Raw genomic sequence first — 22521 nt, forward strand, 5'->3', positions numbered from 1 at the left:
GGCAGCACCATGTAGGAGCGATCTCAACCCCTCAGAATCTGCTTGCTTACAAGGGTCCCCAGGTGCTTCTTACACACAGTAAGAGACGCTCTGGCTTGGATGACTCAGAAGACATCCAGGCCTCTGCTAGGTACCCCAGAGCAGCTCCCCATCCTTCTGGGGGTGGCCCGAGGAGGCAGGGGTGGGGACCAGCAGAGAGATGGCCCTGTGTGATGTCATTGTGATGTCATAGAGAAAAACCTCTTGCATCAGCCAGCCCCGCCCAAACTGGCATCCTGGCTCCAGGATATCTTTTCCATCTTCTCCAGTCCACCTCATACCACCTCACCCCTCTGCTGGCAAGAGGGGGCCTGATTCATCTTCCCGCCAGGTACGTGTTCCACGCAACCAATCAGGGCCGACCAGAAGAAGACCTGAGACACCTTTGCCTCAGAGCTTCGAAAAGTGAATGAGCAATCCTTCTCAACTGACTCAAAATGTTTGTCTCACCCAGAAGGTAAGTACCCCACTTTATTCCCCCTAGGTTTTTATTGAAATTCCAGTGAACATACAGTGTAATACTAGCTTCAGGTATACAATGTTGGGTTTGTAATACAAGTTATACAAATTTACACTTTATTTCACATGTGCAGGGTAGGAACTGGAGAACACACTGCAGGATTACCCAAAAGGGAACAGAAATCTGTTCCTCAAGCCCGTTTTCATTGATAAACCTGGTGATGTCCATACCTTGACCTTCTGTTTTCATCTTCTTCCACTAACCTTTTGTTACCACCTCCTCTGCCTCTTCATGACTTTTACTCACTGCTCCCAGGACGGCTTGGGGCCCTCCCGCTCTTCTTTCTCCCCTGGTATCTGTATGATTCCTGTTTCCAAAATCTGGTTCCTGGTAAAAGGCCCGGTGGCGGGGGCAACCCCAGAGCTGTGTAAGACTCTAATGAACGGAAGAAGCAGATAGTAAATGCTCTGCCAGAGAAAGGCGAGGCACCCCTCCAGTCCTGCTGGTGGCCAGCTCTGACCAGGCATCTACTGGAACTGAGGAGAATGCAACCTTAGCTGTGCTAGTTTCTCTTTCCAGTCTCAGAGAATCTGGGAGAATGTGCAGGGAGCCTTCCAGATCCAGAAAGACCCTCTGTCAGCCAAAGATGTCTTGGCTCCTTTGGGAGAACCCACATCTGGAAATGACTTGCCTCCCATCTGAGACAGCTGGGAACGGCCAACTTTTAGCTCAAAGGGTTACTAAAAAAAGCAAATGTTCATTTCTCACACCTCTGGCCTTTCTCAGAAGAATGAAGCTTCCCATTAGGCAGGGAAATAAAACACACACGCACACACTCACGCACACAGAGCACGGTGGCTTGTGCTGTTCATTGGTGGTTGGGGATCACAGGCGGCGGTGGGACTGCAGCCCAAGTGAAGAGATCATAAATAGGAGAACCCACAGAAATGGGTAAGAAGGTGATGAAAAAGCCAAGCGTGGTAAATTTTATCTTTTTTTATTATGCATTTAGGAGGACAGAGGGAACATGAGTTTATCAATCTGTATCTTAAGTATAAAACATAATCCATTTCGTCACTCCGTGAGTTTCCCGTGCCTTTTGCTAAGTGGCGTGCATCTTCCCTTTCCCGACTGGCAGCCTGGGGTTGAATCCAGAGGTTTTGAACACTGACTACCATTTACTAGCCTTGTGGCCTTGAGATAGTCCAACGCTCCCTGTAGAGAACGGAGTGGCCGCCTCTCCCTCAGGCTGATTGTAAGGATTACCTAAAGAGTCTAGCAAGGGCAGATTCCTTCCCCTTCCTTTCCACTTTCCCTGCTGCCCCTTGGTCTTCACAGCAGCACTGGGAAGGACGGCTCTGTCGCCTGGCTTGCTTCTGAATCGCTCAGGTGGGGTATGCACCTTGGCCAGACTCATGAGTCCAGTCGTGGGTGCAGCTGGGACTAGAGCCCAGATCAGACAAGCAGTCGCGGACTCCAGGATTCCCTCTCAGAGCCGCCAAATGAAGCAAAGACTTAACCAGCCGCCAGGGATCTGTACCTTTAGGGAAAGGGCGGGGGCTGGGAAATACCTGACTCTGGGGTTCCCCTGCCACCCGCACCTCCCGACCCTCAGGCCCAGAGGCTGGGCGTGAGGCGCTGATCAGAGGGCCGACTCTTCCCCGCCCTCCCTCTGCCGAGCCTCGCCAGGGCAGCCAGCCATCAGGCCAGGCCCGGGGCTCGGCCTCCCTCCGGCCGGAGCTCGCCGGCTCCTCCTCTCGCGGGGGCCCCCGGGTCGCGGCTCAGAGCCGACGCCGGGGCCGGGAGAGGAAGCCAGGGCCCCAGGCCGGGCCCCACCCGCTCGCAGAGTCCCAGGCGCCGGGCCGCTAGGGCGGAGCCTCCCAAACAATTCAAAACACGCTCCGCGCGCGTCGCCGTGGCAACGCGCGCCCGCTGCTAGGCGACCGGGGCGCCGTAGTAAACCCGGGGCGGACGTGTTACTCACGGAGGGAGGTGGGGGCGAGCGGAGCCGGCGGGGCCTCGGCTGGGCCCGGGCGCCGCGACTGCCGGAGAGGGGGAGGGGGAGAAAGCAGGAAAACAAGGGACGGGGTCGGGGGCACGCGGAGTGGAAACGGGGCGACCCAGCTGCGCGCCCCGAGCGACCCTGGAGAGGCGGATCCCTGCCCCGCCCCGCGGTCCCCAAGATCTCCCAGCCCCCGCAGGCCCCGAGGGCTCGGTCACCCGCGCGTGAGCGATTGCCCCACAGGATGTGCAGATGTGGCTGACCCTCTGATTCACTCCAGCTGCTTGGGGCATGGAAGAAAGGCGGCTTCCTCTCCTGGAAATGACTGCATTAGCAAAAGCCCTCTAACAATTCCACTAACAACGGAAAGGGAAAGGCGACGGAGAGGAGAGGCCCTAAAGTGCTTTTCTTAGGTCCTTGCCCTTGAACAGGGTCCATGCTCCTGACCCATGTTAGAAAGAAGGGAGTTGTTCTTATTCCCTATGCCCCTCTTTGGGGGCCCTGGGGACATGAAACACTGTTGCAGTGGAGGTTAACCTGAAAGCCCAGAAACCCCAGAGCTAAGTGTCCTATACTGGTGGTAATATTTCGGACACTCAGCATGGGGGTTTTGGTGCCATTACTCTACCCTTCAAGGAACATCAAAATGTGTGAGGACCTTCCTTATCTTCCTTATCTTCATCAGTGAATGAGTGAATGCACTGAAGCAAAAATTGTGGAGCTGGGAAATTTCGGATGGTTGGGCATAATGTCATCCAAAAGGGTTCTAATCGGTAGGGAATCCCGGAGCTTGGGAAAGAACATGGCTTTTTCCAATCCGTCACTGGCGTTTAAGCAATCTGTTTGTACCCTGGTCCATGTGAACTAAAGATAATACTCGTTCATGAGATCATTGCTGTTTTCTGGGCTTTGCTGGTCAAAAAGCAGGACTGTTTCCACAGGTGGGAGGAAATGTATTGGCAGAGGATCTGTTGGCTATGCACGCTTCTGTGTAGAAAGCCACAGGGTGCGTCTGTGGACCTGCAGACCTTCTTCCACCTTCTACCTTCTTGCAGCTCCTATGTATGTGTATCAGGAGGATTGGTGTGTCCTTTAACAATAGAAGACCAGACGCTTTGCTCTGTTCACAACTTCTGCTCGCTCCTAGGCTTCTCAATTGCATTCTGAGCCTGGTTTCCATTACAGACTTCATTCACTCATTCCCTCATAGTAGAAATTGCTAGGCTCTAAGGATCAACCATGAGTAAAACACAGCTGCTCCTCTATCTAGCATCTTCAAGTCAAGCCTGCATGTTCTGAGCTGCAGGAGAAAGGCACACAGTGGAATAGGCAGGAACAAAGAACAGGAGCCTGGAGATCAGAGCCAGTGACAGCAGAAACATTCATGTCCTGTTCCAGCTTTTTGACTGCTGAGTAACAGAAAGGAATTAGTTGGTGAGGCATGGGTCAGAAATCTGACTCCAGGGCAAAGGACAAAGATACTACTACTGGTTGGGGGCAGATGGTGGCAAAGGAGGGTGGTGGGGGGGTGGTAATGGCAGCTGCAAATGAACCTATCTTGAGAGAAGATGCCACTACTGATAATGGGAAAAAGACAACAAACAAACAAAAAACACCCAAATACCTTAGCCCTAGGCTGTGCCATCAGGCAAGTTGTATGCATACAGTCTGCTCTGGTGGGGCATTCTTACCACTGTGTATTCACAAAACAATAAATTGGATTCCTGTTTACGAACTGAACTGCGTGTGGGTGTCCCAAGACCATTGTTTCTCTTTGTGTATACTAGTATGGTTTGGTACAGTGCAGGGAAGAGTCACTGAGGACCTTAGCAAGCACAGATGAGTCCCAAGCCTTGGCTTTGTGATGTCATAAATGCTGAGTCACATATCGGTCCCTGGGGAGGGGGAGGTCATCCTGACATGGTAGCAGTCCAACATACCAAAGTCAAATACTGTTTTGAGATACGGAATCTCTGTGTGTCTCCTGAGTCATGAGCTTCTGAGCCCAACATAATCACAGTCATGTTGCAGTGACTGGCAATTACTTTTTCTGTTCTAAGGGAAGAAAGAGAAGAAAAAATATTAGCATGCCTAAATTATAATGAAAGGAAGTGAGTGGGATGCCAGGCAGAGAAGCTCATGTTTCATCAAAAAAAGGAAATTAAACATTGTGGCATGTGGTCCATGGGGCTAAGGGGTGTCCTCAAGATGGATCAGTAGCCAGCCAGCCAGCCCAGCCATGCAAAGTACACGGCCTAGATTCAGGCTTTGGGGAGGCCTAAAATAATATAACTTCAGAGGCTCTCTCTAGAAAAAATAATGCAAAGTGACAAGTATGTCGGGGTCTTGGAAGGGGTCCGAGTTAGTGAAAGCCCCCAAAACTGGAGTGTCACGAGCTTGCTTCGCTTCCAGTCTCCCTCCAGGCCTCCTCACATAACCTCAAGACTGCAGCTCCCATCCTTTTCCCCGGAGAAGGCAAATTTCAGCCTATGAAGGCACAGGGGGTGCGGTTTCTGAGCAGAGACCATAAAAACCAAAGACGACAGACTGTGCCAAACGGTGACTCAAGCGGGATGTGAGAAGCGTCTGCAAGCATTTAAGGGGCGTTAAGTGCAGAGAAGGGAAAAGAATTGTTCACTGCTCTAGGGTGGAGAGGGAGTGAGGATACGATTCAATAAAGAAAAATGTGCACAAAACTCCTCAGGAAGCATTGGCTAACTGGATTTTCTGACACCGTGGAGTCTGTATTTCCCAGGGGAAGTATCTGAGGCTCTGTGAGTCACTGAAAACTGGAACAGCCCGTGAAAAATGTGCTACAGGAAATAATCCTACAAGATGTCCTCGGGGGAGCGGCTGGAGGCTCCCAGGGTTCATTCCGACCCCTGAATTCCCCAGGGCAGACACAACGCAAGCTATACATGTGTGAGTGGGAAGAAGGCCCGGGGAAGGAGAAAAAGCCCTCCCTGGGGGAGGAGCCGCCACCTGCACCCGCGCGTGGGGGGGGAAATGGTGGGGGCAGCACGTGACGGAAGGGGGGAAATGTAAGGAGATAGCGCCACCCAGCGTCGGGACAAAAGCCGTGGCCGGGAAACCGACAGCCAATTCAAAGGTGAAGTGACCACAAAATTCCAGCTCTGGAGAGGGAGCTCTGTCACCATGAATAAAGGGTCGTGTGGGTGCTGTGGGACTCACGCCTGGGCACAGGCACATGTGTGTCAAATGTGCGGACACGTCAGTCCTAGAAGAGTAGGAAGCAAGAGCCAGAGAGACTCCTCCAGTTGGAATGTGGATTAATTCCCTCTGGGGGCTGGGGACGGCCTTTCATTCCCCCAGCTAACTGCACAGACACAGAATGGGAAACCCATGACTTGGTTGGTGGCAAATCTGGAAGATTCCAGGTGGGGGAAGGCCGGGGCAGAACAGGAGGGTTTCATTAAATGTAAGCCCCCCCAGGAATCAGACAGGTCATACTTAGGCGCATTAACTCCCTAGCTCCATATCTTCCAGGTTGTTCAGCTTCTTTCTTGTTGTTAAGCCAAAGTGGAGACTTCCAAGCTCTTTCCATACGGAACCGGAAACCAGAAGTCCATCCCTATGTACAAAGAGCTTTCTAGAATTACAGATTCCTGGGCCTCACCCCTGCGGTGGAATCTCAGGCCAGGCCCAGGAATCTGAATATTTTCCACAGTTTCAAAGACTGTTCTGATATTCATTCAGAACTGAGGACGGCCGCTCCAGCAGAGGAGGAGCCTCTGAGGACTTCACCGTCCAGACAGCTATCATGAAGTATAGAAAGTATTACAGAGGGGTACAGTATGGAAGGACAGAGGGAAGGGAGCTGTTCTCGCTCATGCAAAGGATGAGCGACTTTTAGACTAGTCTTGATGGGAGGTAGACCAGATGAGGACACTGAAGACATTCCACGCAGAAGGAAGCGAATCTACAAAGGCGCGGAGGACCTTCTCAGTATTCCACTGGAGGGACTGGGAGGTGGAGACCACCCATGACACACAGAAGCTCTTTCAAACCCATGGCTCTATGGGGCCTCGACATTGCAGATAATTGCTTACTAAAAGGTTGAAGGGGCGCCTGGGTGGCTCAGTCGGTTAAACATCTGCCTTCCGCTCAGGTCATGATCCCAGGTTCCTGGGATGGCCCCACATCAGGCTCCCTGCTCTTTGGAGAGTCTATTCCCTCTCCTTCTGCTCCTCCTGCTAGCTTGTGCTCTCTCACTCACTCACTCAAATGAATAAATTTAAAAATCTTTTTTTTTTTAAGATTTTATGTATTTATTTGACAGAGAGATTACAAGTAGGCAGAGAGGCAGGCAGAGAGAGGAGGGGAAACAGGTTCCCTGCTGAGCAGAGAGCCAGATGCAGGGCTCCATCCCAGGACCCTGGGACCCTGGGATCATGACCTGAGCCGAAGGCAGAGGTTTTAACCCACTGAGCCACCCAGGTGCCCCCAATTTAAAAATCTTTTTTTAAAAAAAAAATAATAATAAGGTAGAAAACCTTACACAAAGGAATGGGAACTCTTGTAGTAATGGTAACCCTGCAATATTTTCTGTGTCCGCCATAAAATCAAGCCCAAGCCATTCTTACCAGCTTCCTAGGGAATGGCAGTTAGGTGGAAACTGAATCTTCACATAACTTTTTAAAGAAACTTCCCTCTGTGAAAGCAGGTCCTTGCTTCTTTGTGCTTAATCCCAGATCCCTATTGGCAAGCTCTCCTGTGTGATCTTCCAGAACAGCTGGGCCATGATTGCACTGTCAATTATTAAATGCCCAAGTTCCCTGCAAGGCAGCATTTAATCATGAGGCACTCCAAAAAAATAGGAGATAGAAGAGGGATGGGAAGGGAGGCAGGAGGGGAGGAAGGCGGTTTCATTCTGTCGACATTAAACCAAGGGGATTTGGGGCACAGATGGCATCCTGTGGTCCAGACAGCTGCAAGACACTGACCATGGCCAAGGTAACCAGCTTCCCCCTCTTACTGCTTGAAACATAACTTTGCATAGCTATTTTGAATCTGATTTTAAGAGCTGTGCCTGTCTCATCAATTTGTTGTCTATGTTAACTCTGAGTATTTCTGTTCATCTGTGTTGATGGAAGAGTGACATTTTGGCACTTTTGCACTTCCTGTTGATCTGAGCCGGAGTATCTGGGAAGCCACACTCTCTCCCTTTTCTAGAGAGTAAAGAGTCACCTTGACATGGGGCTTGTCAGCATATGCAAAGATGAAACTTTTCTTAAGGCCGCTACTTCTTTGTGATTTTGTTAAAGAGATCATGGCAAAATTAGACCGGTTCTTGCAATTGAGGAGGTTATCTGGATCCTGGAGAGAAAGGCATGTGTAGGAAGAAATAAAACACATGATGAAGGGCGCAGTACCGTAGTTGTTGAAGATAATTCTTGAAAAGTCTCTTGAATGAATTCCCATTCGATTGTCAAGATGATTCTTGAGCGAGGCTCCTTGTGTCTGTCCTTGGTTGGATACTCCTTTGGAAGCAGTCTCTTTGAGCTTCATTCTAAGCTCTTTTTCATCCTTTCTTTCTCAAATCATTTCTTCCTTAAATTGTCTATCGCCTTGGTGCCGGGTTCCTTATTCTTATCTGTGATTAATATGCAGAATAACTTACAAATATGTGTAACTTGGAACGAATTGAGGCTAGAATAAAAAGATGATGTGATAGTGGACAAATTTCCAAGTCATATTCGATTGAAAATGAAGTTGAAAATGTAGAATTGCCTAAATCATTAGTTCAGTCTTCAGACAGAAAGATTAATGAAGATGTTTTACCTAGAAGTCTCATTTCCTGTTCACCCAATGTATATGAAAATAATTAGAAAGAATAAATTACAGTAATGGAACAATGGCTAAAACCAATAGGGTTTGCACAGCTAAAAACAAGGTGGGAGCATTCTTTGGGGGGACGGGGCGGTGTGTGCCTTCTATACGGGTAATAGAAGATCTTTCTTCACTTCAGATGCTGTGGTTTTTAGTCTTTACCAAGGTCACCCAGCATCCTGCACAGACTGACAATTCTTGGTGAATTTAATTTGTTGAGTGCTTTTTTAAAAATCATATTAGCAGATTGCTTTCCAGAGGTTGTTTCATCATATGTCTTATATATTGATTTTTATATGCATATGAACCTTGCATATTTCTTATGCCCATAAATAATCACTTTGTGGTATGCACTGTGTTAGTCCCTGGAAATTCTGAAGAACAAACTGTTACATTTCTAAGATAAAGTTCCCTGTAATGTAGAAAATGTTAAGCTGGAGATTATGAGGCAGATTTATGGGCCTGTGCATTTAGCTATGGTTTTATTTACGTTTCTTTAGCTAAGCAGATTTAGGTCTGATTAATTCTGATATGAGAGGTCCCCTGGAAAGCTCAAGATGGTTTACTTTAAGAAGCATCTGTCAGCAACTAAATATGGGCTTCTTTTCCCTTCAGTATGTATTAATATAACAGCATAAACCACTCTATAACATAAAGTGCAAGACCCATCAGATTTCTTTATTTTTCTAAAGCTCAGTCTGGCTCTGAGCCATCGCTTAACCAAGGTTGAAACATCTAATATTGGTCATTCTTCAGGGGGCTCTCCTCTTCTTGTCGGCTAAAAATGACGGGGAGTTCGGGGGCTCCAGCCAGAGCCACACTGTCCCCCCAGGAGTCAGGCACCACAGCTGCATCGAGCAGTGGCAATGCCTGTCCAGGTTCCTCGCTCCGTGACCATGACACTTGGTGCCCAGTCTCCATGGGCACCACACAGCCACCTCCCATTGGAGATTCTGTCCTCTCTGTGGCCGTGTCTGAAAGCTAGGCCCAGATCACCTCTCTCAGAACCTACAGCCTCCTGTCCTCTCCAGGGGTTTCAACAACCCCGTATCCCAGTAGGTCCACTGCCTTCTTTAATGCTGAAAGTCCTAATCCTTGCTGCTCCCTGCCCTGGGGTGATCCAGTTTAATACTGACTGAGAAGAGCCATATCGTCCTTTACTCTCCTCTCAGAGGAATCCGTCATACCGAGAAGAGGACACCAAAAAACGTGTGTAGTTACAAGAAATACCTCAGCAAGTGGGTGCTCCTACCTTTCACTGAAGACAAAACCCAAAGTAATAATCACTGAGCGCCTTAGAGTGGCCCCAATTCTTGTCCTCACTTGACAGACCCCAGCTCTGCGGCTTAACCACATTCCCACAGAGACTATTATGGGATCCTTAGCTCAGATCATCCTCAATAAGCACTTGAGTAGAATGAGGTCCAGCTTCAATAAACATCACCACCCTGGTGCCCACTCCAGGCCATTCCTGAAGCTAAACCCTCTCATTCGTGGCTCCTTGCAAGAAAGCTCCCCGGGGACCAGAGGGGCCCCATTATCGTGGAGGACTAGTGTGGCTTGAGCCCAGGCAGTCACCGGGAAGGGTACCCAGATCTCCTGGGAGGTTCTGAAGTCAGGCTCTCCCCTTGTGCTTGTCTATTCCAGATGGAACTCCCGAAGGGCTGCTCTGCCCAGCGGACACTCCTATCTGCCATCCTCAACATGCTATCACTCAGCCTCTCCACAGCATCCCTGCTCAGCAACTGCTGGTTTGTGGGCACACAGAAGGTGCCCAAGCCCGTGTGCGGAAAAGGTCTGGCCGTCGAATGCTTTGATGTGCCGGTGCCCTTGGATGGGAGCGGCGCCAACTCATCATCCCCGGAGGTGGTGCAATACAGCTGGGAGGCTGGGGATGACCGCTTCTCCTTCCATACCTTCTGGAGTGGCATGTGGCTATCCTGTGAGGAAACTGTGGAAGAACCAGGTGGGTTTGTCGTCAGCCCAGCTGCCTCATATCCCCCCCTCTCCCCGCCCCGGGGAACTTCACACGGGGCGAAGGGCCAGTGGGAAGTATACAGCACTCCCCACACCCCTCGGGGTCTCAGCATCTCCCCACTCTGCATCTCGTCCCTTTTCCCTAGAACTCCCTTTCGATGGGACCCGAAAGTCCATCTAGCTTTTCCCCTCCTGACTGTCTCGTAGACATGCTGGTTTAAAACCTCAAAGGGTTCCATTTAGACTTGTAACATCATGAGAAGCCCCACACTAGCGAGTTAGTGTTGCTGTTTGAAGACCAAATGAAAGAGGATTCTTGGGGAAAAGGCCCCCTGCTCTGTCCAGCTGTGACCCCAGATGAGCAGCTTCCTCTCCACAGACTTTAACTTTCTCACCAGTGAGATGAAAGGATCTGAGGAGATCCCTTGTCAAGCCTCTTCCTCCCCAACCCCACCAAAAGGGTTTTCTTGTTCGGAGTATTACCATTACGATTTACAAGGTGGTGGGGCTGAAGCCTCAGGAGGGTAACTAGGTGGAGTGAGGCTACCCTTGACCTCCCAGGTCTCCAGTAGCTCAGTCTTGTGTCACTGTGCATACCTTAACCTGTGCTCCTCAGCTTGGGAGCAGCTGACCTAAGGACAGTCCTCCTCCCTGCTCAAAGCATTCGGACATCACCTGGTAGTGATGTTGTCCTAAAGCCCAGAATCCAGTACAGTTAACCTGTTTCTCCTGATTTGGGACATGGGAAAAAGGAGGGGGACGAGGAATATAAATGTGTGTGTGTGTTTATATGTGTTATTGACATGTCATTTAGCTCAGCTCCAACCCCAGGGTCCCAGAAACAGTTTCAAGCCATGCAGACCAGGGTACGGAGGCAGGGAAAGGTGCTGGTTAACATCAGGCTTCTTAACCCTCCCGGACCTGAGAAATGGGAACATTTCCCTGTGGAAGCCCTCTCAGGCTCACATCCTCTTTTTCACGGTCAGGAGCTGGGGACAGAGAAATGAATTCTGAGGGATTCTTGCCTTGGTCATGCAACCATCCGTCCATAATGCATTCTTTCCCACTTTCAGAGAGAAATTTCTAGTGCCCACCTACCGTGTGCTGGGCAGGCACAGGTCCCAACCAGTGGAGCGGCGCCAGCTGCGGGACGTACCCCTGAAGTTGTACCTTGTCTGTGTTTCAGGGGAGAGGTGCCGAACTTTCAATGAACTCACACCACCAACCGAGAGAGGTGAGAAAGGACTACTGGAGTTTGCCACGTTGCAAGGCCCACGTCACCCCACTCTCCGATTTGGAGGGAAGCGGTTGATGGAGAAGGCTTTCCTCCCCCACCCTCCCTTGGGGCTTGTGGCAAGTATGTGGGTTTGATCACCAATTTAGTCGCCATTGAGTTGGACCTCTCTGGACCAACTGTGCTCTCTACACTGTACTGTGGTCTCCTTTTCTCTTTTTCTGAGCCCCGCGGGGTGACCCACATTCCTTCCAGAGCTGACTCTCATTCATATGCAGGAATGCAAAAAAGGAACAGCAGGAACAAATAAAGTTCACAAATAGAAAACCACCAACAGTTCTAACCTCCTCCTGTTGCCAAGTAACCATGTTGAAAAGCTCAAGAGGTTTTTTCCTTCCAATATGTATATATATTTTTAAGTTTAAAAAATATATTTTTTTAATAGGAGGGAGTGAAAAAGGAGAGGGAGGGAGAAAAAAACAGAACTGACTGCTCCAAAATTCAGTAAGGAAAACGAGAACAAAAATGACCCACAGCAAAGTCATGCCTCTGCCAGATTTTGTGACGATTAGCTGATCTTTTCTTGAATCTCCCTAATGGTACTTCCAGTCAATCTAGTTTACTGGAGTCTTTATCAGGTCCTGAGCTGAGAGCAGCAAGCGCAAGGGTAACAGCAAAAGACCCCAAGGAGGGAACCCTAGCCAGCTGCTGCCAGCCCTGTCCCCTTTTCCCCTTCTCTGACTCTGGGAGGCTTTCCCTTCTGCGGGGCTCCGCGTACGCGTTTCAGCGCTCGGTCATGTAACTGTCAGGGTGAAGGCTCTTCTTGTGATTTCTTTTGTCTTGTTGTTTAATACTTGGATTGTATTTTCTTCCCTGGATTCTGACAGAGATCCTATGGTTATCACTTGGAGCCCAGTTCTTGTCCATCGGACTTGAATTCGTCAGCTTCCTCCTGCTACTGATGGACCTGCTGTTCACCCGGAACCCGGGCTGCGGACTCAAGCTGAGCGCCTTCGCCGCCATTTCCTCCGTCCTGTCAGGTGCAGCCTCCCAGGCTGGGGTGGGCGGGGGCCTGGCCACCTTCCAGGCCCCTCTGATGGGCTCCTGTGTCCATCCAAAGGGCAGGAACGAGGAGGCGGGGTCCAGAATGGAGGGATGAGAGATGGAAATTTTGTATTGGATCATCATGTGCTTGGCAAAATGATTTCTCTCTGGGTTCTTCTTATTTGCCAGCTTTATCAGTATGTGAAATACAGTTTGGTTCACTTCTCAGTTGCCCATGCACACAGCTTTTCCGGACTCCGCTGGATCAAGTAGGAGTAAGAGACGCAGATATAAAGATAGATCAAGAATAAAGCTCGCGTTGAGGGCATGGGTGGGAAGAAGTAAAATGCCCCAAGTGCAGCATTGACTCAGAAACTTTTTCTGTAGCTCTCCACCTAAAGCCTGGGGGGGACTTATTGCAAAGCCCCCATCGCAGATTAGCATCCCGGAAGTGTGGGGGCCGATGGGTGATGGGGACATCTCCACATAGGCTGTAACAGATACAAAATGAGGAGGTTGCTCCAAACTCCTACTCCCTATAAATGGCAAAGCCAGCCTGGGTCTAAGGCCGCCGCCTTTCTGTTCCCTCTGTAGGCCTTCTGGGCATGGTGGCCCATATGATGTATTCACAAGTCTTCCAGGCAACTGCCAACTTGGGTCCAGAAGACTGGAGGCCACATGCTTGGAATTATGGCTGGGCCTTCTAGTAAGTGCTTGCCATCTCCTGAACCTTCTAGCTCCTCCCCAGCCAACCTGTGTTGGACGTGCTGCCCTCAACTAGATGTTTGCTCCGTGTCCTTCCATCTTCTCTTCAACCCTCGTGCCAGGAGTCCGTTGACCAGAGAGTGGGACCATTAGGCCACCGCGGCTCTCTTCCCACCTGCTGGGAGGCACAGGGATGATTCTTCCGGCTTGTTCTGTCGGGTCTTTCTAATGATATAGCTGTCGCAGTTGCTCCCTCGCCTGATGGCATATGTTCCCTTGGGAAATAAGACTGGTTTTGTATGGCTTATGCCGATGATGCTCCCTTTATTATACATTTTATGATTCAAGATATTGGAGGACAGAGAAAGGAAGAGATCAGCCTTGAGGTGCGGTTCGCATTCTACCCCCTGTGCATGGCTGACTCTTCTCCTGTAACGAAGAGCCACTTCCTCCTACTTCTGCTCTTATTCCACTCAACTGTCTAAGAAACAAATCTCCTCTACCAGCCATTCTCTGACCCTCAAAGAACTAAGGGGTCAGTTATTTTCGATTTCTCTTGAGAGTAGCAGCAGCCATGACAGACATAGTTGAAGCAAATACACCGTCTGTTTTAAGAGTCCTTCACTTCCTCCCCTGAGGAACACTCTCTCTCTGTTGACTGTGCAGGTGCCCACTTGGGCCTGCATTACAGTCTGCAGTCGGTGCTAAGCCCTTTACCAGTGCTGAAGAGACAGGGCACTGGTCTTGGTTTCCATGCTAGCGGAGGCAGTCCTGAAGGTCATCCTATCCCCTTTCCTAGTGATATAACGTGCTGTTGGATTCGGGCGTCTTTGGGCTATTCCAAAACCGGCCCCTGGAGCTTGCTTTCCAGACACATCGTTTTGCACCTTCTGTCTGTCTTTAAGCCGTTGTTGGCATGACTCTGCCAGCAGAAGCAGCCCAGCCTCAGTCGGCAGAGTCCGTCAGAGGCAGGCAGATGGGAACACGCTGTGCCAGTGTGTGGCCTGGCTTGACCCATCACCTGACCTCATGCAATTCCTCACTAACCTCACACAACTTCCTCCTTCCTGGGCTTCCCAGAATCATGGGGGAAATTTAAGGGTTGACTTCCCAAGTGTTTAGGAACGCGTTTGATCTAGTTCCCTGGTGGGGTTTTTTTGGTTGTTTTTTTGGTTTTTTGATTCGTCAAATCCATCCAGCTTCTCTTAAATCTCCAGCTTCGTTCCATCCATTATAAACTCCCTGAGGCCAAGAACCACATTTGTTTTCTTGAGGCAAATTCCACTGGTACAACGTATAGCAGCTCCAGGTTTGCAGCGAATGTTGCCTGAACGACACTGAGAGGCTCAACTCTGTGCTCCCAAAGACCACTAAACGCGGAACAGAAGGAGATGAAGGGGGTTGATCGCTCCCACCATCTGTTCGGAGTGAGGGAAAATCCTGGGTGGGATGTGTGTGTGTGCTTGTGGGGGGTGGGGCGAGGAGGAGGCTTATAGCACTGGGCTATGTCCCCTCCATACACCTGAGCTACCAGTCTGTGAATCGGAACTGAGGTGGGGAAGCCCTAGTCCAGAAAACTACGTGTGGATGGGTGTGTGATATGTACACAGAAGATACACACCGAGAATAAAGGAGCACCGCGCTGACTGCTAATCGACCCAGTGAAAACGAACCTGTTGAACTCCTAGTCCAACTTGCAACACTACCAGGGTCATTCTCTTTGACTACAAAACATTCAGAACATACCTAATGAGACCCAATTCAGGCCTCTGGCCCACAGTGCTCTCCCCGAAGCACGGTGAAAGGGAGCCCACCCCGGTCCCTGAGCCCCTAAAGGGCAGCAGCCTACTTACTAATGGGAAGAGATCATGGTATTTTCCTCTCAAACCTGTGCGTATCTCAGATTCTGACCGTCTGGTTTTTTTGGTTCCTCCCTAGCACAGCGTGGCTTTCCTTCACCTGCTGCATGGTGTCGGCGGTCACCACCTTCAACGCATACACCAAGCTGGTGCTGGAGTTCAAGTGTAAGCACAGTAAGAGCTTCAAAGGAAAGCTGAGCTGCCCGCCGCACCATCCCCAGTGCTTCCTGGAGCAGCTGTCCTGTGCAGCCCCCATGGGGCATCCTCTGACCAGCTACCACCAGTACCACCCTCAGCCCGTCCGCTCTGTCTCGGAAGGAGTTGACTTCTACTCCGGGCTACACCACAAGGGATTTCAAGGACCCAGCCAGAGGCTGAAGGAAGAGGCGGCTGGGTCATCCATAGAGGAAGAACCGTGTTAGAAGTAGTAGGGTTTAGAGGGCAGGCTGAACCCAACCTTACATGTTTGTTTGCTTATCAACATGTACTGAAGCCAGAGTCTGTGTGTCGAGCATGGTTCTCACAGGTTTGCGACAAGCGTGTCTGAAAGGGCAGGAGCTAAGGGGTGCGTGTGCGGATGCTGCTGCCCCCCTCTTCCTTCCCAGCTTTTCCCTTTCCTTGTCTCATTTCAGCATCTCCCTATCTCCCATGCTTGGAATCACCCCCTCTCCTTCACTGATTGCTTGCTATGTGCCAGGTTTGGGGCTCAGCAGACAGAAGTAAAATCCAGTTCCTGCCCCTAAGGGGCTTATCCATCTGCCCCCTCTCTGGGATTTGGAGGTGCAGGTAGGCTACTCAAACAGTCATTTACTGGGCTCAGCCTTCCCGGAAGGCACAGAATGGAAGATAAAGGCCCTCCTGGGAGCTTAGACACGTAGGACAGATGCCCTCGACACTGCCTATTACAGGGTCCTGCACTCACATAGTAGGGACCCAATGAAAGTTTAAATATTATCGTAGAAGCCACCAGGAAGCTAGAATACATGAGAAGTGTATGCAGGGACATGTAGGGACAGCATGCAGGGACAGGTCCACTTCCAGAAATGGTCCACTGGAGTTATTCCTGGGGTATTTATGGAAAGGGACACTTCCCCAATGAACATACACTCCTCTCCGGATCCCCAACTCACTCACTCACACCTCCTTCCTCTTTTCCATCAAGGGAAAACCAACAACCCGATGGCTAAAAAGAACGAGAATGACACACAAGTATGTTTCCTATATAGTATTTATTTGTTCTGCAACAATTCACATTTTAAATAGTGCTTCCTGACAATATACCAGCTGGCTTGTCTGTAGTATGGGCAATAAAAGCAGCAATTCACATTCAAGGGGGTTGGTGTCAGCATACCCGACAGGGAGGGGGAGTGGAGAGCATCTGGGGGAGGGGAGGATGCTGTCTAGGGTGGAAGGAGCTACCCGGATAGCAAGGAGGAGAGCTTGGGAGAAGGAAGGTCCTTATACCCGCACAAGTCATGGCTATCCCTAAGAGGCAGTCATAGGGGCCTTGCTGGAGTGGGAGAAGGGAGGAGCGCTTCCTATCTTAGAGGTCCGGTAGGGTGGGTGCCTCCAAGGAGAAGGGAGTGTCAGGACACACCTGACCAGCTAACACCCGTGCTGGTCACGTGAAGCTTCTGCAATCCTCTGCCACCACTCCAACCTGCCCTGGCTGTAGAGCCTGTCCTGTGTCTAGCAAAAATGGATTCAAACTTATCATAGTTAAGACAACAGTTTGTAAACACACCATGAAGAATTTAGGGACTGATGCTCTTCTAGCTTCCTCTTATTTCTGGGACTCACCCCGCATAAACACCATCTTCTACCCAAAAGGATACCCTCAAATCAGGCCCTCAGTAAGCGACTTGGCATTTTGCTCCTCTACCCAAAATGGCTTTCCCAGAAAGCCTCAACATGGTGAAGAACAAGGTAAGAAATAGATGGCTCAGCCCAGGCCACAGAACCACAAGTCAAGTTTTAGCTATTCAGTCAACTATAAATTAGTCCTCAGAATCCTCTAGTAGGCTAAACAAGATCCTAGAATCTTCTACCCAGATTCAAACTCTAGAAGTCAATCTAGAATCATCCCTATCCTCTTGGATATCCTCTCATTGTTCCCCCAAGTTCACAAAGCTTCCCAAAGTGTTGAAATTAAATTTCCTTTCGGGGCCCTAAGTCAAGGGGGTACCCAGAAACCTGGCAGGCCAACCTGATATTGGTACTAACCTTCTGTTATGTCATAATGCCTACCACTGGGCAAATAATACACATCCCTTCAAATCTGAGATCCCTAAATTTCTGTAATCTCTATAAATTTGTCTCGACTCCCTTTATTAATACAAGCTAAAAAGATACAGGCTCAAGTAAGACAGAACCTGAGTTGCACTCGGGTATGACCTATCAAAATTATTCAAAAAGAAAAGTAGTTCTCCACCAGCTAATGTGGGACTTTCTGCTATATAAACAATGACCTAGAAGTTTAGAAAAGAACTTAAGAGAAGTATATTTATGGAAGAAGGGAGAAGTAAGCACTGGTGATAATTCTAAAGAACTTAACCAATTATAAAAGAGTATTTACACTGGAGTTTTCTCAAAATACAGTGTTTCAAAGGCTCTACAAGGAAGGAGATGTGCAGGCAAAATGGTTGCATGTGGGAGTCAAGGATAAAAACCCAGGAACAGCTTTGCTCTCATGCAAGCAAAGCAAAACTATCTCTGAATAAGCGGGCAAATGAGAGGCAGTACAGAGGATGGCCCCTAGGAGATGCTAAGAGAACAGAATGGAGTTATGGCAGGGATTAGGCTGCCTGCTGAGTCGTTCCTGACTTCACAGACCTAGGACAGCGCGCATACACACGTGTACACACACACACACACACACACACACACACACACCCAGCACTTCGGAAGTTAGCAGGGAAAAGGTCAGGACCAGCAGGCCAATCCAGACCACATGATACCACACAGACTCCATCAGAGGCCGCTCATGAACTACGCACTGCTCTTGCTCCCCTTCCGACAGGAATGTGGTGGTAGCTATGGTCACCAAGTGTGCAGAGATGGAAAGTTTGTGAGGTGGAAGGCTACTGAAGATAAAAGCTGCAAATGCGAGGACAGCTCCCTCAGCCTCCCACTGTCTTGTCTCCCTGCCGCTAGGGTGGGAAGAAGCCCAGGTACAGGCGATGAGAGAACATGGAAGGCAAGGACCAGTGATCCTGATCAGAGGCAGGACACTGGAAATCTCAAGACAACCAAACAAACCAGGTGTACTTCAGAAGGACAAGGAACTCGGTCCCTGGAGCTTAGAACAGATCGAGAAACTAATTCATCATCACACCAATGCATACACACATGTGGCATAACGCAAAACAAAATGTTCCAGGGAAGAACTTCACTGGGATTTCCCAGCAGGAGTTTATAAATTAGACACACAAAAAATAAACCATAAGATTCACATTTCCAAACTATCCCTGGAGTGCCTAGAGGAGGGGGTTAATGCAGGGACTGAAAAGTTAGAGGTCAGATAACCCCAGCCCAATGGATCGTGCCGTCATCAGAGAACTCCAACGTGCCCTCCAAAGTGCTTTGTGACAATCGCACAAAGGTGGTAAAATGAGGTGAAGTCTTCCTTCTCTCCAAAGAACTGACTTGACACTGCTGGGAGAGAGATGGTACCACTCTGTTCACTTCTTCTGAAACGGAAGATTCCATGAGACTACATCTAGGGGAAAAAGTGCAGGTGTCAGCGACTTTCATTCCTTTCATGACAGAGCAATGGAGGAAACCCAAGCTATTTCTCTACTCTTCTGTCCTTCTGTTTAACCCGGAAAGTTCATAAGTCCTTCCAGAAAGATCCAGAAACCTTGTTTTTTTCCATGATAAACTCTTGAACATTGAACTAGACCATAGTATTTGAGGGCTGTGAGGGTAGCAGCCAGATAATTCTTTGGATACATAACTGCTCCAAGTGTGGCATGCTGTTAGCCTCGCCAGCCTCTACCCAGAAAATACTGGTCGTGCCCACCCCCTCAGTCACTGAGACAATAGACACCATGACCCCACATTTCCAAGTGTCCCCTAAGGGGATAGTACCATTGCCAGCTAAAAACAACTGAGTATCATTTCTGAATGGTCATAACGCACCTTAAGAAAACAGAGCTGCTCTCGAACAGCTGGTTCTTGACACCCGGCTAATCAAGAGGGCTCCTACTCCCATCTACTTTCTCGAGAACAAAGTTGGATTTCGTAGCATTTGCCCCAAACCCTTACTGGTAATCAAATAAACCAGAAGAGATTCACCTGGTGGGGAGGATCAACAAACTTTATTCTAGAGAGGAATCTTCGCAGCTCCCCACGGCCAATTTTGGGGGTGGTGTCCTCAAGTTGGACCACCTGGCCTTCCATCAGCGCCCACCGTAGACTAAGCTTGCTGACCACCAGGGGTGCCAGATGGCCTTCGGAGCTTGGCCCTGTTGTCCTGGTAACATAAAAGGCATCTTTCCAGAGGTCGTTAATTCCAACTGAGGAGGACAAAAACAAGAGCGATTAACGAGGACAGAATACTTCTGCAGCAGGGGAGTGGCTTGATTCTGCAACTAGATTCATTCATTCATTTACCCCTTCATTAATTTGTCCACAAAGTTTACTGAACACTTATTAAATGCCAGCACTGGGCTAGACAGTGGGTGCACAGTGGGGAACGACAGGATGCCAGCAATGCAGCACATTCATTCCTCTTGGTCTTTAGACCCTTCCTTTTCTGAAGCTGCTTCTAAGAAAGCCCCAAATCAGGAAACGAGGATATGCCAACTGTGGTGACAATTTGATAGCAAAGTGAGCACAGCAAACTAGAACTCTGGAGAATTCCTGGACTGTCAGGACACGGTCACAGATGCTATCTGCTTCACCAGCTCTTATTTTGCCTTATCCTTAAAACAGCTGTTGTACTAAAAAGGGTCTCGATTCCTAATTACTACTATTTAATGTTCACTGAATAATGTTTTTCACCAATACTGAAAAACAACTCAGGGGCACCTGCCTTCAGCTCATGATTTTAGGGCCGTGGATTCAAGCCCCACATCAAGCTCCCTGCCCAGCGGGAAGCCTGCTTCTCCCTCTCCCACTACCCCTGCTTGTATTCCCTCTCTCGCTATGTCTTTCTCTGTCAAACAAATAAATCTTAAAATCAACAACAACAACAACCCATCAACTCATTTAGATCCCACCACAGGATTCTGTAGAATGCCACCTCCCTGACCCTGCTCCCCACCACACACAAAGCCAGGGGGCAGGGGTTCTTGCAAATTCCTTGTGAAGTATTCTTCCTAATGTATCCCAACAAACTGAGAGTCACAAGCACGTTTTAACTTCCAGGCAAATGAGTTTGTACATGGAGAGCAAGCCTCTGAATGGCAAGAAAATACGGAAAGACAAAGGAGAAGTGGCCCATCTGGTTTTCCTCACCCCATACCCTCCACTCTTCCCTCCCCCGCCACAACAAGAACTGCACACTCCCTCAGTTCAGAGTGAGGCAAAGGATCTCTGAGGAAGAGCCCCTCAGACACTTCAAGACCAGGAGGTCGCAGTGGCTGAGTTTCCAGGGTTCTGACTGCCTGAATTACTGGTCTCTAATGATATTTGATCCAGATTTTGCTATATGGTATTATTTATATACATACATAAAATTGAAGACTACTTCCAAAATGTTAACAGGGTAACAAGTGGTCAGATTCTGTGCGATTTTTCTTTTTCCCTTAATTTTTCTCTTGGCAGCCACTTCTATGCAAGGGGCATGTTTACCTGCGCTAGTCAGAAGAAAGTCTCCACTGATCCTACACCAATGTCCTAGACACAACATGCTACCCCCACCATTTTCCTCACAGGTAATTCTTTTTTTGTTTTTAAGATTTTATTTATTTATTTGTCAGAGAGAGAGCGCGAGCGAAAGCGAGCACAGGCAGAGTGGAAGGCAGAGTCAGAGGGAGAAGCAGGCTCCCTGCGGAGCAAGGAGCCCGATGCGGGACTCGATCCCAGGACGCTGGGATTATGACCTGAGCCGAAGGCAGCTGCTTAACCAACTGAGCCACCCAGGCGTCCCCCTCACAGGTAATTCTAAATCCTCAGCTCCTAGAGGGTCAAGAGTCTAGTCTTACTTGTACTCCCAGCACCAGCACCATGCCCGACACACAGATGATGCTCAGCAAGCGTCTGCTGAATGACGCTGCGTGAACCACATCCACCTGAGGACCTCTGAGATGGGCCACACTTGCCCTCAGCTTTCAGCCTATTCGGAGGGCTGGGTCCTTAGCCTGAGAGCCTGCTGCTCCTCCCAGAGGGGCACTCCGGCCACAGCCCTGAGGAAGCCTGGGAGCGGCTCAACTCCCCCACCCCCTGCTGCTGTTTGACGACACGTGTCCCTCCCTCACTGAGACAGCGGGATCTTCACACACCCAGCCAGTACACTGTCTCCCCTCATCTGTGCACACAGCCCCCACTGTCACATCACATTACCCTCTGAAGCTGTCACTGTGCCTGTGGCATTGGCCAGATCCAGAAGAATAGAGGGGAATGCTGGATGCAGGAGGTATAGGTGGTGAAGGCTGGGTGGCCCAGTTCCGGGGATGACATCCTGACAGTGAGAAGCAAAAGGGAAGAACGTAGTTAACTCTCATTCCCACATGTGACAGCCCTCCAATGAAAAGGGGTTTTGTGGAAACAAAATGTATACACGAAAAGACACCTCTTCTCATTGGATATTGAAGCCAATTACAAATATCAAGCTAAAATCACAAAAATCTCAGTTTCTAAAATAAGCAGAGCATTGCCCAGACAGAAGAAAATCATTAATTATAAAACAAAAATTCCAATTCCAAGTGGCAGCCCCCCAAGTCCCCACAGCAGAAGAAATGCACACAAGAACTGCCCTTGCCAGCCTGACCTCTGTGCAGGGATGACGTTCGGCTCACACGCATGCGTGTGAAAGACCATGTACAGGTCAGTAAATGATTGCTCTACTGAGCTCCTTGTGTGCCTCCCCCACCCCGGGACTACCCTTGGCCGCACTAGTGGAGGAAACAGGAATCCTGTATTCTTAGCATAAGAAGCACATGAACGGAGGAGGAGCACAGGCAGGACGGCTGCAGCTGCACTGCCCCGACGTGCTGCGCAGCAAAAGAGGGCATTTCCCGGACCCTCAGAGTCCCACACCTGACAGGACAGACTTCTGACTCCGTCCACATGACAAGCAAAGAGCCAAACTCCCTTCTCAACGTCAAGGGAATGGAACCCAAATTCCTCAGCCTGAAAGCCAAGGTCTTACACCACTTAACCCAAATCTGCCTTTTCCAGCCTCTTC

At 49.5% G+C, this 22521-nt stretch overlaps 2 protein-coding genes across 4 annotated transcripts in view; one reads left to right on the forward strand and one right to left on the reverse strand.

Annotated features, from left to right (window-relative positions):
• Window positions 1-248: 248 nt before the first annotated feature.
• GSG1 (germ cell associated 1) lies at window positions 249-15668 on the forward strand. Of its 3 annotated transcripts, none has more exons than XM_004755800.3 (6): window positions 249-496; window positions 9999-10317; window positions 11515-11685; window positions 12450-12602; window positions 13201-13312; window positions 15250-15668. In XM_004755800.3, the coding sequence occupies exons 1-6, from the start codon at window positions 449-451 to the stop codon at window positions 15590-15592; spliced, it is 1146 nt and encodes a 381-aa protein (XP_004755857.2). In that variant the 5' UTR covers window positions 249-448; the 3' UTR covers window positions 15593-15668. The 3 variants fall into 3 exon arrangements, with proteins under 3 accessions (XP_004755857.2, XP_004755858.1, XP_012913336.1); XM_004755801.2 differs by having other exon boundaries at window positions 11515-11562; XM_013057882.2 differs by lacking the exon at window positions 13201-13312 and having other exon boundaries at window positions 15255-15668.
• A 712-nt stretch (window positions 15669-16380) lies between these two features.
• The window catches only part of FAM234B (family with sequence similarity 234 member B), a 33700-nt gene continuing 27559 nt past the window's right edge, over window positions 16381-22521 (reverse strand). The window contains exons 11-13 of the mRNA XM_004755804.3: window positions 21678-21795; window positions 19467-19687; window positions 16381-18888 (exon numbers count right to left, since the gene is read on the reverse strand). Coding sequence (XP_004755861.1) covers window positions 18883-18888; window positions 19467-19687; window positions 21678-21795 — 345 coding nt within the window. The 3' untranslated portion in view covers window positions 16381-18882. The remainder of the gene's footprint in view (window positions 18889-19466; window positions 19688-21677; window positions 21796-22521) is intronic.

This window comes from Mustela putorius, unplaced genomic scaffold (assembly GCF_011764305.1).
Source record: "Mustela putorius furo isolate JIRA1106 unplaced genomic scaffold, ASM1176430v1.1 tig00537227_pilon_pilon_pilon, whole genome shotgun sequence".
NCBI lineage: Eukaryota > Metazoa > Chordata > Mammalia > Carnivora > Mustelidae > Mustela > Mustela putorius.